Raw genomic sequence first — 14834 nt, 5'->3', positions numbered from 1 at the left:
AGGTGCTTTTTATTCTTCATCACCTTCTGCAATTAGGTTGAATAGATGTGTAGAAGTGACAGAGAGGGATGTGTTAGCTAATCGTTAATGCAATGTAATTTAAACTGTGCGCTACCATGAGCTGGTTTTAACATCGATATATCACAGACAGTTTAATCATGATCCTTGTGAGAGAAATGACACCATGGTGCAGATGATTAATGACCCTTATCTGAGTCCGACATGGTGCCACAGCTGACCTGATATTAAGACCACATCTCTAAGAAACGTGTGCTGATTACTTCTGAAAGCTTAAGTGTTGGTACTTTTATCTCTACCTGGATTATAAGGAGCAACCCTTTCTGTGTAGGAACCCCTAAGATTTAAAATGACAGAAGCCTCGTGGAAATTACTGAGAGACGAGGGGCTTGGTGTCTACGCAAAACATCTAAACAGGCTTTACAGTTTTGTCACTCCAGTAAACACCTCATGCATGAGATGCAGGTGTTACCATTTCAAACTGAAGTCTCTCCATATAAGTAGCTTGTGCATGTAAATGAAGTATTTAGATATCTGGGCCCTATTTCAGGAAGCCGGTTTAGAAAACTCAGAGTGAAAAACGATACTCAGGGTTGAGTAACCCCGAACTGTCCAACTCGGAATATTCGGTTTCAGAAAGGCTGATAACAATTAGTTCAATCAACGTGGAGTTGCATTAACCCCAAGTTAAGCGCACGCACGAGGATACATAAAGCCCTGATTAGTGGAGCACAGATTAAGCGAGTCACCATGGAGACGGAGGGAAAGAAGGCGCGGTCAATGTATCTTACAGCGCTTGAGGCCGAAATTCTGATGGCAGTATAGGGCTTTGGAGCGTGATGTCACTGGGGTGGGCGATAACATGCAAATTTTGCGGAAAAAAAGTAACACAGCCTCAGCTGCAAAAGAAAGGGAGCATGCATGGCAAAACATGGCCGACAGAGTCAATGCGTGAGTGTTAATTTAAACATTGATCGAGGGATTTCCACCCATTTAACACCTTATTTTATTATATTTTATTTTATTTGTTATTTCATACATTTGATTTTGTGATGTGATGTGAGCGCAGGTGCAACCCAACAGGCCCCAAACGTTCCTGGCAGCAAGTAAAAATGAAATATAAAAATATAGTCCAAACAGGTAAGGTGTAATTGTATTATGAGCCATAGTGCTTGGTCTGTTTGTCCCATGTAAATCAATTACAGTTAGAGGCTACATTAATTTCCCCTCTGTAAGCACTTATTGAAATTATCTGAGCACATTACAAGTACATATTTGCTTACTCTGTATGCTCAAATGTGACCCGTTATAGCCAACAGAAAAAACAGGTGGGGGTCCTCCACCACCACCACTCACAGAGGCTGAGCAGTTGGCTTCCACATTTGTGATAATGTTGGCAGCATCACATATGATCTTCACAGTGCAGAGAACACAAATTAGCATCCATTACTATATTGAAATAATCTGTTAGTTTGAAATGCTACAGGGAACTATGTACCTGTACATTAATGCTGTGGAAAGACTTCCTGTTCACATAGTCTCCTTCATTTACTGAAGGAGCAATGATTGGAATGTGAGTGCCATCTATACAGCCAATCACGCCTGGGAACCGTGAGAATAAATGTAAAATTTAAGTAGTAGTTCAAGTATCACCACATCATGAATTAAGTTTCGTTCATCCTGATACCTGCAATTTTGTGGCATCCCTCTTTGATAAATCTTGTGGGTCTATGACCGGGGAACACCACAGACGAGTACAGGAGACGTTTCAGTGCAACTGTAACATTCCTGACTGCCCGACAGACGGTAGCCTTGGAAACGTGCTCAGCATCACCAATATTATACAGAAAGCTCCCGTTTGCAAAAAACTGAAGTGCAATACACCTTGTTCCCATTTTCTTCCATTTTTCAGTGACAAAGTTTCTACTGCAGCTTTAAAAGTGAAGCACAAGCTCACCTCTCCTCTCACTGCCCCTTACTTAGGTGACAAAGCTCAGTCGACCGTTACAGCCACTGCCTGGGAAGCATAAGCTTACATTAAAAGAACAGCAACTGGTATTTTGTCCTACCTGCAAACTGCACCTCACTGCTGCCCTGTGAAAATAACCAGTACTGTGAGTAAATACAAATTATATGATTCATTTTCTTTTCAGTTTGGATTGGTTGAGACTACTTGTTTAGGTTAAGACACTAAAATGTATCTAGTTAGCTTTGGGCACAAACACACTATTGGTTACTTAAGACAGTAAAAACAGAAAGCTCCCATTTGCAAAAAACCAAAGTGCAATACAAATAATATGTACAGAACTGAGAGCATGTCCGCGATGTGTCACATGAGCAATATTAGGCCTGAGGATGTTATTCAAATAAATTATAGATTGTGCTGAAAAACGGTAACGTTCACACAGGAAATCATCAGGAAATGATAAAATGTCCAAACGCGCTCTAATCACTCTCTCCCGGCGGAGAGCTCTGCGGAGAATTTGGGCTTCAACATCTACTGGCTCTTCAAGGAAGGGACACGCCATGTCTGACACTTCCTACAGTCAGGTCTTTGCACTAAACCGGCTTCCTGAAATAGGGCCCTGGATAGTGACTAAAAAGGTTTTCTTTTGTTATTTTGGTATCATTATGAGACCCTGAAACTGTGTGCTGGAGGAAAACTCATAGTTTTGGATGTTTGTCCACATCACAGGTGATCACATATCAAAAAGCATGAACGATGGGACAGCTGGTGTCTGCAGTGCTTCCTTTTCATTGGCCGTAACATTTGATGTCACTTAACAACAAAGATGTTTGTTGTTATGACTTCTCTGCAGCAGAGCAGCTCATCCACTCATTGAAAGGTTGATGGTTCGATCCCTGGATGTAATAAATTTACAGTTTACTAACAATAATCCCAAAATGCTCTTTGATATCAGAGTATGAATGTGTGTGAATGTTAGACGGACAGTGCTTGAATAAATGAATGTGAATGGGTGAATGATGTATAGAGTGCTTTGAGGGCTTCAATAGAGTAGAGAGTGCCGTATAAGAACCGGTCCATTCACCATTTACATCCTACAGCTACTGAATTTTACTGAAGCCAGTTCTGCATTGGCTTCAACTACAGTTGAAGCCAATGCAGAACTGGGGGATAAAAAGTCCGACTGCACATGATTAGAAATGAATAGGAAAACAACCTTATTGCTGGCTAACTCGATGACCTCAGTAAATACTTTCTGATTATTTTAGGATCTATTAAAAATGTTTATATTAAATATATTGGACCTGATTAACCTTTAGAAAGAAAAGTATGCTTTATGGCGGGCCTGTCCTGTGGTTGATGATCCCTCAGTGTCACAGTCAGACCTGCCCTGTGCTTTTCATGCATGGGTGACATGAGGCCAAGCCAATGAAAGGGCTCAGTCTTAGGCTTTGCAAACCAGTGGGTGATATCACAGTGGATACAGACACCTTTGATACAGGGGTTAAGCTAAAGGACACACAGCACAGGCATTAAGAGCAGCCTCATTATCAGTTGTTTTACATACTTGTAACACAACGTCCGCTGATGACAGCATTAAATGCTGCCATGAGGCTGTGGCCCTTAAAGGGAAAATAATGATATCTCAGTTTCATTTTGCCACCCATCCATCCACCCGTCCGTCCATGCACCCGTCCATCCATGCACCCGTCCATCCATGCACCCGTCCATCCATGCACCCATCCATCCACCCGTCCGTCCGTCCGTCCGTCCGTCCATGCATCCATGCACCCATCCATCCGTCCGTCCATCCATCCGTCCGTCCATGCACCCGTCCGTCCATGCACCCGTCCATCCATGCACCCATCCATCCACCCGTCCGTCCGTCCATGCATCCATGCACCCGCCCATCCATGCACCCACCCATCCATCCATCCATCCATCCATGCACCCACCCATCCATCCATCCATCCATGCACCCATCCATCCATCCATCCGTCCGTCCGTCCATCCATCCATGCATCCACCCATCCATCCATCCATGCACCCACCCATCCATCCATCCATCCGTCCGTCCATCCATCCATCCATGCACCCGTCCATCCATGCACCCACCCACCCATCCGTCCGTCCGTCCGTCCGTCCGTCCGTCCATGCACCCGTCCATCCATGCACTCACCCACCCACCCACCCATCCATCCATCCATCCATCCATCCATCCATGCACCCACCCATCCATCCATCCATCCATCCATGCACCCACCCGTCCGTCCGTCCACCCATCCATCCATCCACCCACCCACCCACCCATCCATCCATCCATCCATCCATCCATCCATGCACCCACCCATCCATCCATGCACTCACCCACCCACCCACCCACCCATCCATCCATCCATCCATCCATCCATGCACCCACCCATCCATCCATCCATCCATCCATGCACCCACCCATCCATCCATCCATCCATCCATGCACCCACCCATCCATCCATCCATCCATCCATGCACCCACCCGTCCGTCCGTCCACCCATCCATGCACCCATGCACCCACCCATCCACCCGTCCATCCATCCATGCACCCATGCACCCACCCATCCGTCCGTCTGTCCGTCCATCCATCCATCCATGCATCCATGCACCCGTCCATCCATGCACCCATCCACCCACCCATCCATCCATCCATGCACCCACCCGTCCGTCCGTCCGTCCGTCCACCCATCCATGCACCCACCCACCCATCCACCCACCCATCCATCCATCCATCCATCCATCCATGCACCCACCCACCCACCCATCCACCCATCCATGCACCCATCCATGCACCCACCCGTCCGTCCGTCCGTCCGTCCACCCATCCATGCACCCACCCACCCATCCACCCACCCATCCATCCATCCATCCATCCATCCATCCATGCACCCACCCACCCACCCATCCACCCATCCATCCATGCACCCACCCATCCACCCATCCATCCGTCCGTCCATCCATCCATGAGATGTTATGCTCAACAAAATATCACAGATTGATGTCAGATATCTTTCTGGCTCTGTGGGATGTGTGTGTTGTGGTGTGAGTCAACAAAATGTTCCTTTTTATTGCTTTTTTCCCTTTTTTCACTTATTTGTCTGTTTTGCTTCTAACAGAACCACAGCTGTATGTCCGCTTCGACATCTGGGAGCAAGGCAACATTAGCCCCTTACAGCTGAGTGACAAACTGCAGGGGGCACTGCGCCACGCACTGTGTGATGTTGTCATGGAGCTGAGAGTATTGCCAAACCCTCTTTGTGTCAGGGTCCTCTGCCCAGCAACGAAAGCTCAGAAAGAAGAGGCAAAAGGTGAGCTCATTACTGCATCTGTATGCTGGGTCTGTTGTGTCTGCACCTATTTGCAATCAGATTGTACCAAGCAGTCCAATAAAAACAATGCTTTACAGTGTAATATCATTCACCACACTTCTGACACTGTGTCAACAAAAACACTGATGTCATGGCTTATGTTCGAGGAGCAGCAGAGATAATTGGCTCTGTCTACGTCCTAAAAGTTTGATAATGGGTCTGAAACGGTCGCTGTTTACCTCAAATATGCAAATGTAGCCAAAATAGCCAAAGAGGTTTATTTTTCTAAAATGATTTTGACACATTGTTGCTGTGCGGTGCACGGTGTTACATGAAAGCTGTAGTCAGCAGCAGTTTCATGTTGTTACAATGTTTTTGTCTTTAGCAAATCAAATAACAAACGTTCACTGCAAGACAAAACTACAAGCAGATGAACCAGAAGGTTGATTCTGTTCATCTGGACGTCGCCTTCTCATCCTTCAGGTTTCCACAAACTTAGAGTCAGTACATTCACATAATGACTGAAAGTAGCACCACTGACTAACAGTGGGTTGTGAGGTCAGTTTCATTATCATTGAACTGTCATGATCATTGATCAGTGGCCATGAGTGGCGTTCACAGAGAGTTGGGGGCTGGCTGCAATCACAGCATTGTAAGATGGCGACAGAGAAGCAGCGGTGCTACAGCCAGGTGTAGGTGTACTCTATATTTGTGCTTTCTTGACCCGCAGACAGTCCTGTTCCTAAACGCGAGTCTCTTTCGGAGTAGTAGGCGACTATGCCATGGGTTTTTTTTCCCCCCATCATTTGTTTTTCAGTTTTTTAGTTTAATGCTTGAATCTTGAGCTGGTACAACTCAGCGGATAATTACACAACCCAAATGGTGTTTGAGTAGGTCTCAAAAATGGATGCAGCTGTCCCTCCAGGACTGCTCTCTGGTATCAAAGGGACGTCCTGCTAACCTTTTAACTACAAAGCCACAAATTTAGCTGAGCCTACATTATCAATGCCGTCCTCAGAGCGAGGCGAAGAATTCTGTTTGCTGACAGATTTTCTGTTTGTTACCAACATGGAGTGTACTGCTGGCCTTTGTACATATTCAGTGAGATGGTTTACCTGCTGCTGCATAATGGCCCGTTTGGCCGGATTAATCCAATATTCATGCTGCTTCATCTGTTTGTGGCCTTCCACACTGATATCATGACACAGATCAGAGGTTTAATGATGGTGATGGTGAAAATTGGCAAGTTGTCCTCTGAGCTGATAATATCAGCACAAGCAGACTTAGACCGATGGGTCACAAAGGACTCCAGATTACCCCACACTTTGGAATTTGTCAGATACCCCACAAGCATGGAATCTGTTTTTGGTTAACCCAACATCAGAGGATGACATGGAGGAGACGCAGCAGCACACACTGAAGCTGCAGGGCCTTTGTGGAAAGGTAAAGTTTTAACACGTTGGTACGACAGACTGATTTCCTTTTCCTGTTTGAATGTAGTAAAGCTCCCTCCCATGTTATGTTTGACCCTCATGTAATTGGTCATGAAAGCACTCTATTATCAGGCTTATTTGCCTCACAGACTAAACGAATAATCTAGAAGCGTGTGGGATATTTGGATGCGGGCGTTCGTGACACCCGGTGGCAGAAAGCAGAACAGCATGGAGGATCTCACTGCAGCCATCCTTGGGAAACGTTTAAGACTTTAATTGAAGTTTGATTGTGAAATGTTCTTCAGGGCTGCTGATTCCTTTGGCTGAGGCGAGAGAAGTGAAGGACAGCCCCAGGCAGCGCAGTGGCTCAAGGGTTTTTAAAACCAGTCCATCTCCGATCAGCTTAATCCAAGCTGTAGGAGGCGCCCCCACGACAGGAAGTAGCACACCCGAGTCCACCACGCCTACTGGCAAAAGCACTCGCCGCAGCTTCTGGGACATACTGGTCAGTTACTGGCTTTCTACGTCAGCATTTTGTGATCATTTAAAAAACAATCGTTCCTTTTTTGCACAGTTCCCAGTGCTTATTGACTGTTCGTCTAGTTTCGACAGATCAGACGTGTCGTCACAGACACGTATGAAAGTAAGCATGTTTCTTTCCCTCCATCAGAGTAAGCCAGACTCGGCCGAGCTCGGGAGCCCCAAGACGACAGACGACATTGTGCAGGAGAAAGGCGAGGAGGGCCGAGCAGCGCGCCGCAGACACAAGACGGAGAATGTAAAGCAGCAGTGGAGCCAGGACAAGACGGTGGCTGTGGAGCTAGAGCAGACCCAGAGGTGGGACTCACTGAAGCCACTTTGAGTTATTATACTGAACACTAACTGCATCAGGGAGCTAGAAATCATACAAAGTTGAACCCTTATGCAGTCCTTGGAGAGAATACGGACACAGCGTGGGCTGTGCAGTTCCTCCTTCTACTTCATGTAAGAGTGTGATATCGCAGGAAAAGACCAATTATTACTAATGAAAGCTACCTGACACATCATATATGCAGCATTTTTCCTGTGTGGCCCTCAATCATATATTGGCCCCTTGGGTTAACACTTGGACATTAATGCTTTGAGAGCCGCTTGTCTAAAGCGCATTAAAACTTTATATCGAGAGGAAAGCAAGAAGAGCTGAAATCATTCTGGTATGGTTTAGAAGATGGTCACGGTCTTTGGTGCCAAATTTAACCTCCTAAGACACGAACTCCTTCATGGCGTTTTTAATTTCTCTTTGCTGTTTAGGCTGATTGGATGTAAAAGCAAAGAATGATCTTTTTACCTGATGTAGTGTCTGAGAAAAATGAGATCCACATATGAGGACATTCGTTCTATATCTCGATAGAACAGTGGTGAATAATTGTGGTCTAGACAACCCAAAATGTGAAGTCCACATATGTGGACGCCCGGTCCTAGCAGGTGGGTCTGCACTATGTATGGAGAAAGCTGATAGGTGTAAGCTGCTGCACAGTCTTGCTGGTGGCTCTTCAGTCTCAGACTGTACATAGATGCACACAGCTGCTGCATCGTCACCATTTAGCTTCATTGGCATTTTGATGCCTGTTAGATCATTGGCTGCTGCTGTGGTTGCCTTTTGGACTCACCAGTGACTGTATTTACAGATGAAAGACACCAGCTAATACTTGCAAGACTGGTTAGCAAGTTGCTGTGACTGACAGGCTGTTAGCTGGTTAGTGTGCGGTGTCCTTGGTTTCATAGTCAGATGTCTTCCAGCGCGATCACGATGCCTGGTTTCAGAAAAGGCTAAGACAGCATGATGCTTGAGTGGGTGGAGTCACAGTGCCAGTACTGTCCATTTCATATTTAAAGATTAAATATTTTACCATGTATGGTAGTATTGTCATTTCTGTCTTAGATATGGAGCTGAGAAAGCAGAAATCTTGCCTGACCACCACTGCATCACTGATGGCAGGCAACAAGCCTTTAAACCACCAAAACAGGTTTTCTCTCTGCTGTGAGTCCCATAGAAATGTGGTTTAATGAAGTGTGGGGGGTTTGTGGCTGTGCAGGAGGCAGCTGTCTCAGTTTGAGGAGGGAGATGCAGGCACTCTGGACCCCATTTACCAAGATATCTGCCAGCCGTGGATAACTTTCATGGCCAAACTTGGTAAGTTTTATCTCTACATTCATCCAGAATCTGAAAACTTATTTGAGAAGTTGGGGGTTTATATTCTGCGAGCTCTCACACTCTGTGTTACTCTCAGGTTGCCCCTCCATTCAGCAGTGTACCACTAAAACGGCCTCACACTTCCTGCTGCCTTCCATCTTGGCAGAGATTGTCAGTTTGGTCAGTTCGCTGGCCGCCGACACAACAGTGAAGACATTTCGAAAGACGAGGTGAGTTTTTACATCGTGTTTTTCTTGGTAATCGATCATCACTCTTACCTTCCTGATGTTGAGAGCAATAAAAAGTAACACTGAGTTGTGATATTTTTTGTTGCCGAGGTGCATGAAAGCTGTTGTTGTGCTCTGACATTCAAAAACACCTCAGCTGAGACTCTTCAGCTTCAGCTCAAATGTCGATTGTTGCTTCCAATGCAAATGACATTTCCACAGCTTTCATTCACTTTCATCTCTGCAGCTGATCTTCCAACTGCTGTCTGCACTTCATCAAATGGCATTCCAGCTACTTTCAGCCTCCTCATGCTTTGAGTCATTTTGACTCTTCAGCTGAAATTTGAATGACTTTTATTGGTTATAAGTCCAACTTGCTGTCATCTCTTTCAGTGCAGACCCCTGAAAGCGAACAAATTGTTCTCGCAGACTTCTTAGCAGCCTGCTCGTTAGAAAACACTGTGAATAAGAAGTGTGCGCTCTCTGGAGCCAGACAACTTCTTCGTTCCTGATTGTTGCCACACAGATACCGAGTCACTGTTGTGATCGCACTCGAAAATCAGTTCTCCTTTAGACTTCTCAGACATATAATCAATGAACACGACTATAGACACACAGTTTTACCTTATAGAAGTTAGGCGCTGTTTTTGGGTTACCACCCCCAGTTCATCCTCTGTCAGCCATGAGGCCTTTTATTTCTCTCCCTTTACTGCAGCATTTATTGTGATTGGCTGCCCCTCACAAACTAAAGGTTTGACGAGCAGGTCGCGTTGGTGACGTTTCAAAAATAGAAAAAAATGTTAAACTGAGGATTTTGAGCAAACAGCTGCAGCTTCGGGTCACACTCAGAAACACTTAGACTGAGCTCAGGGGGCCGAGCAGGTCATCCACTAATCAGAAGGTTGGTGATTCGATGCCTGGCTGCTCCAGTCTACATGCCAAATGTCTGTGCACAAGATACTGACCCCAGGTTTCTCTCAGCTTCATCCACTGGAATGCATCCAATGCACTTAGCCATAGAAAGCAGTGCTTCTATGAATGGGACTGAAACATTAAGACATGTTGCATGAAGCACTTTGAGAGCTCAGAGAGTAGAAAGGCATATTTTTGGAAACTGTTAACAGGATATATACCATACCTGGTGGGCGCCCTCTGACTGCACACTGCCATTAAAGTCGTTCAGCTCTATAATATTGCACCTGTATTATACTTTTTGCAGCTGCCCCACATCTGGAGACCATTTTGTGCCGCTCCCTCTTGGCCAGAACCTCAGCCAACCACCGGACGCTGTGAGGAGCTTCATTCTCATCGGCCGCAACTTCCATCAGTGGCACTACAGCACAGAGCAAGGTAACCGCTGCAATACCAGCCGTTCACATTAGCCCCTTACTACCTTACCCTCTGCACAGGCTATGCATCACTACCTCAGCTCCAGTGTGTTTTAAACAGCCTGTTATGGTTGTTTCCTTTTTCTCCAATTCATCAGGAAATCAGAATATTTGATTAGAAATGAATGCCGTTCATAGATTTGTGCAGCCCTGATATAGATGTAGTAAGTGATGAGTCTTTCTGTAAGAGTCCATGTTTGGAATTGAACAGCCGTTCAAGTACGAGTACATCGGTGTCATCCATCAGTTTTCCAAAGCCGACCCCAGCTGACCTTTAGGTGCGAGGTGGGGCGCACTGTGGACAGGCCACCATACTTGCATAGAGAGACGTTCACACATTCATTCACACCTACAACCAATTTAGAAACACCAGTTAACCTAACATACGTGTCTTTGTTCACGGAGAGCCACACAGGCACACGGAGAACATGCAAACTCCCGCTGACCCCAGCTTTAAACCCAGTGACGGCGACCACCACATTATATTATTGGATGGCGATATGTTCAAATGACACATTGTTAGATTTATATTTTATCATCTACAAAGTACCAGAGTTTTTAGAATAAAAGTTAATTACTTTGTCTCCCTCCTGCTTAATTACCAAACAGTCAGTTGACAGATGAGCAGAATCAAGGCCAAACAAAACAAGATGAAGGTAACGGTGAGAACGAGCTGCAACAAGACTGCACAATGCAAAACACAGAATAAATGTCAACAACAGAATAAAAGCATTTAATGAGAAATGATCAAGAATAATTGAAAACAATAAACAGGCTTATAAAGACAATGAGAGAGAAAAAGCATCACATAAAAACAAGTCCATGTAAAGTGTTGTTGCTGGTCGAGTCATTCGTTGCTTCTAATGAGCAACAGATGACCCCATAATAAAGTAAAATAGAAGTCCAATAAACACATTATCCTGTGATGTTCTTTTGTTTCCTCATTATTGTAATCAATCACATTTCAGTCTGTAGTTCGTCTCATGCAAGTAAGTGCAGTTCAAAGAGCTTCACAGACGACTGAGAAGCCGACGATGAGACAAAGCAAACTGAAACCAAACAGAAGGTGGAATAAAAGGACGTTAAATACAAGCGCGCTCAGAGTTCAGCACATCAATGAGGATTAGCCCCAAGTCCAGTGTTGTGGTTCTACGGTGGAACAGGAAGGAACGTGCGCTCCGAGTGTGGAGGAATTTAAGTTCATGTTAACGTCTTGTTCATGAGTGGAGTGGGAGACTAACGTATAGTCAGACCGTCCATCCTGGTGAGAAAGAGCCGAGTGTGGAATCAATGCTCTCAGCTTCCTGGTCTGTCTACGGTCCTACTCATGGGTGAGGCTACCATAGAAAACACAAGTAGTGGAAATGAAGGGTGTGTGTCTGTCTCACCCTCAGAGTGGGGTGAGTAACTTGGCCATGGGGTAAAGACCAGCAGCTGTTTGATATCGAGGTTGTTTAGACATCTGACCTGGATGCCTGCTGGGTGAGGAGTTTGTGGTTGACTCGGTAAATGAAAGCTGTGTTTGGTTGCACCGAACATTATGTCAAACATTTCCACTATAAGCAGCAGAGGATGGAAACACAACAAAATGACACAAACAAAAAAGAAACCTCTGAAAAGTTGATTAAACATCATATAGTTGAATAAAATGCTACATTATAAACTATAGTAAATAATTACCAAAAACTAAAAAGAATCAACATGAATAAAACTATAATTTACATATAACAAAGTCAACAAACATGATGGCTATAAAACATAAATACAGTTTAATTTGAGATATTAATGTCTAACTGTAGTGTAGTTTATATCTTATGGCACAACATATGAGTCCTTTCAGGTGTCCAGTGAGTGAAGTCTGCTTTTGTCTCGTGCAGAGCTTCTGTTTCTAGTTTTTTCTCATTTATTCGACTGCTGCAAAATAAAGTTCGGCCTCATTTCTGTTGCTTTTGTGTCGCAGCAGCTAATCACACACTGCTAGTCTAGTGAGGATATTCTTGAGGTAAAGCTGTTCGGTATATTAGGCTGGCATAGACCTGTCTGCAGCATGTTGCTAACACTTGTTTTAACACCATGAGTAGTGTGGAGGAGACGCTCCACGTGTTTCCTGTTGAAGCTTTGAACGTGCTCTGTCCTCGCCGCCGCCGCCGCCGCCGCTGCTCTTTGATTCTGTGTTTCTCTGTCCGTGCTCGCTGCTCTCTAACATCTGTCTTATTTTTGTTTTGCTTACATCGGTTTGTGTCGAGCTGTGTTTCACTGTCCACGCTGCCTTGCTGTTTGTACCTCCTCTGTTTACCCACAGAAGACAGTTCAGATGAGGAAAACAGCCCAGTGCTAAATAGGTTCACACGTAAGTTTGCTCCTCAGCTTACCAACAACTTTCATGGTAATGGGATTTTCTTTATGGCTGCGTTTTGTCAATATATTGGTTTGTTTGTTTGTTTTTCTATATTCTCAACAGCTGAAATATATGTAAGCGAGCTTTCACAGAGAACAGCAGAATACTTCACATGTTGACATGAAAGTCTTAGAGAGTCAGTGTGATAAAAAGATGTTAGTGTGTTCGCCTCTTCAGTTAAACTGAACTTTTACTGGTTCTTTAAGACCTGCAGTTTTTTAAGATCCATGATCTGAATTTAAGGCATTAAAATGTCTTAAATTCATTTTTAATGGGTCTCAAACTTAGTTGGATTTATGAAATTTGTTTTACATTATAAATAAAAGACGACTGGAGTTGCATTAACTTCAGTCGTGTTTTTAATTGTATCGATCACCCTGTAACAAAGCTACAGAACGGAGCCATCATAAAACGATAACCACGAATGCTAACTATGTCGCCTCGCCACTTTAAAACACATCAGTTAATCAGACTAATTGTTATGCTGTGATAGCAAAGTTTTTAATGTGGACTGTATAGAAAACATGGATCTATTCATGTGACGTCCTCTTGTTCATCCTCGAGCTACGACTGTGAAAGCCGCGGGATACTCGATGCTCATTGGCTAACAGCTCGATCACAATTTAGAAAATAAATGTATTTTTACTTTTGACTTCTTTACAATCAGACTTATTTCTGCAGTTAGTCCCCTGCACTGGAACCCATGTCCGGTTCTTATTACACTACATGGCTTCATGATGTTAGCAGTTCTCTTCTTGAATAGTTTCTCCATAGCTTCATAGTTTGGGGCTGAATATTACTAATTTATACTTTGAGGTAACAAATAAATAACTAAACCTGCCACAAACCAAAGTGAAGTAAAAGCAGCCCCGTGACGTTGTGTCTCACACTGATGAGGAGAATTAAACGCACACATTGAGAGAATAGCGTACAAGCTGTGTGGCTGCACTCATGAGCTTTTATAAAGCTGCAGCACCAATACGTTTTGTTTAAGCGCACCTTAAATCATCTTGAAGCTGAAATGCTGTTTGACCTTTCTGTGGTAATGATATTACTTCATCATTCTCTGCTTCCTTTCTGCGGGGATATCACGACCGCCGCTCGCAAACAGGTTTACATCGGTTTTAAAAAATAACCACGTTTCTTCACTCCTGATAATCAAGCCAACACTGTTTTTGTGGTCCATCGAACGCTGTGATTTCAGAAGCAGCATCACAGTAAAGCTTTCGCTCTCGTCAGTCAAACCTCAGAAACCCCAAAACCTCCCAGGAAGTGAAAAACCTGCGAAGCAGCTGCCCAGTACGTTTGTATTTAAAACTCAGTTATGTTCATCTGACAGTTCAGTAAAGATTGTGATCAGAGTCAGCTGGGACTCTTTGTTGAAGGACATAGCACAGCCTGCTGGGCAGCTTGGACTCGTATTGCTTTGCTGTTGCACTGACTTTCTGTCTTTTCTGTCCAGCTCATAAAGGCTTCCAGCGCTTCGATGCTCTGGAGCAGAGCGATTCGGTCGGTCCGAGCCAGGCTGGGGTGGGAATGGCTCCTCGCCAGAGGTTCCTCTTTATCAGCATCCTGGACAAAGAGGTGATTTGGGATACGGAGGCCTCTGTACACTCTGTATATCCCTCAGGCCGGGCAGAGAACAAGATCCCAAAGGGTCCTATTTGTAATGGCTTTCAAATACATGAACTTGTCCTTAGATGTATTTTTGTCAGTGGGTGCTTGAGCAAATAAAGATGGTGCTCTGACAGCGCATGTGTATAAGCTGCCCACAATAATGAAAATGTGTGACATATAAGCCTACGTGGTAGCCAGGTTACTAGCCCAAAGATCTTTAATCCTCTGGGTTTTTTACCTTTATTAGCGTGTTTTTGAAGCCAAATGCTGTC

At 44.6% G+C, this 14834-nt stretch overlaps 1 protein-coding gene across 12 annotated transcripts in view; it reads left to right on the top strand.

Annotated features, from left to right (window-relative positions):
• The window catches only part of szt2 (SZT2 subunit of KICSTOR complex), a 116358-nt gene that overhangs the window by 62424 nt on the left and 39100 nt on the right, over positions 1–14834 (top strand). For 10 of the 12 annotated variants that reach the window (XM_076874491.1, XM_076874489.1, XM_076874487.1 and 7 more), the window contains 8 exons: positions 5135–5326; positions 7065–7264; positions 7430–7596; positions 8835–8932; positions 9030–9162; positions 10379–10509; positions 12850–12897; positions 14408–14529. In XM_076874491.1, coding sequence (XP_076730606.1) covers positions 5135–5326; positions 7065–7264; positions 7430–7596; positions 8835–8932; positions 9030–9162; positions 10379–10509; positions 12850–12897; positions 14408–14529 — 1091 coding nt within the window. The remainder of the gene's footprint in view (positions 1–5134; positions 5327–7064; positions 7265–7429; positions 7597–8834; positions 8933–9029; positions 9163–10378; positions 10510–12849; positions 12898–14407; positions 14530–14834) is intronic. The other 2 variants (XM_076874488.1, XM_012921906.3) reach the window with 2 other exon arrangements.

The sequence above is a fragment of the Maylandia zebra genome, linkage group LG15 (assembly GCF_041146795.1).
Source record: "Maylandia zebra isolate NMK-2024a linkage group LG15, Mzebra_GT3a, whole genome shotgun sequence".
Classification (NCBI taxonomy): domain Eukaryota; kingdom Metazoa; phylum Chordata; class Actinopteri; order Cichliformes; family Cichlidae; genus Maylandia; species Maylandia zebra.
The sequence above is the reverse complement of the archived record's forward strand: the minus strand, read 5'-3'. Positions and strand labels throughout refer to the sequence as shown.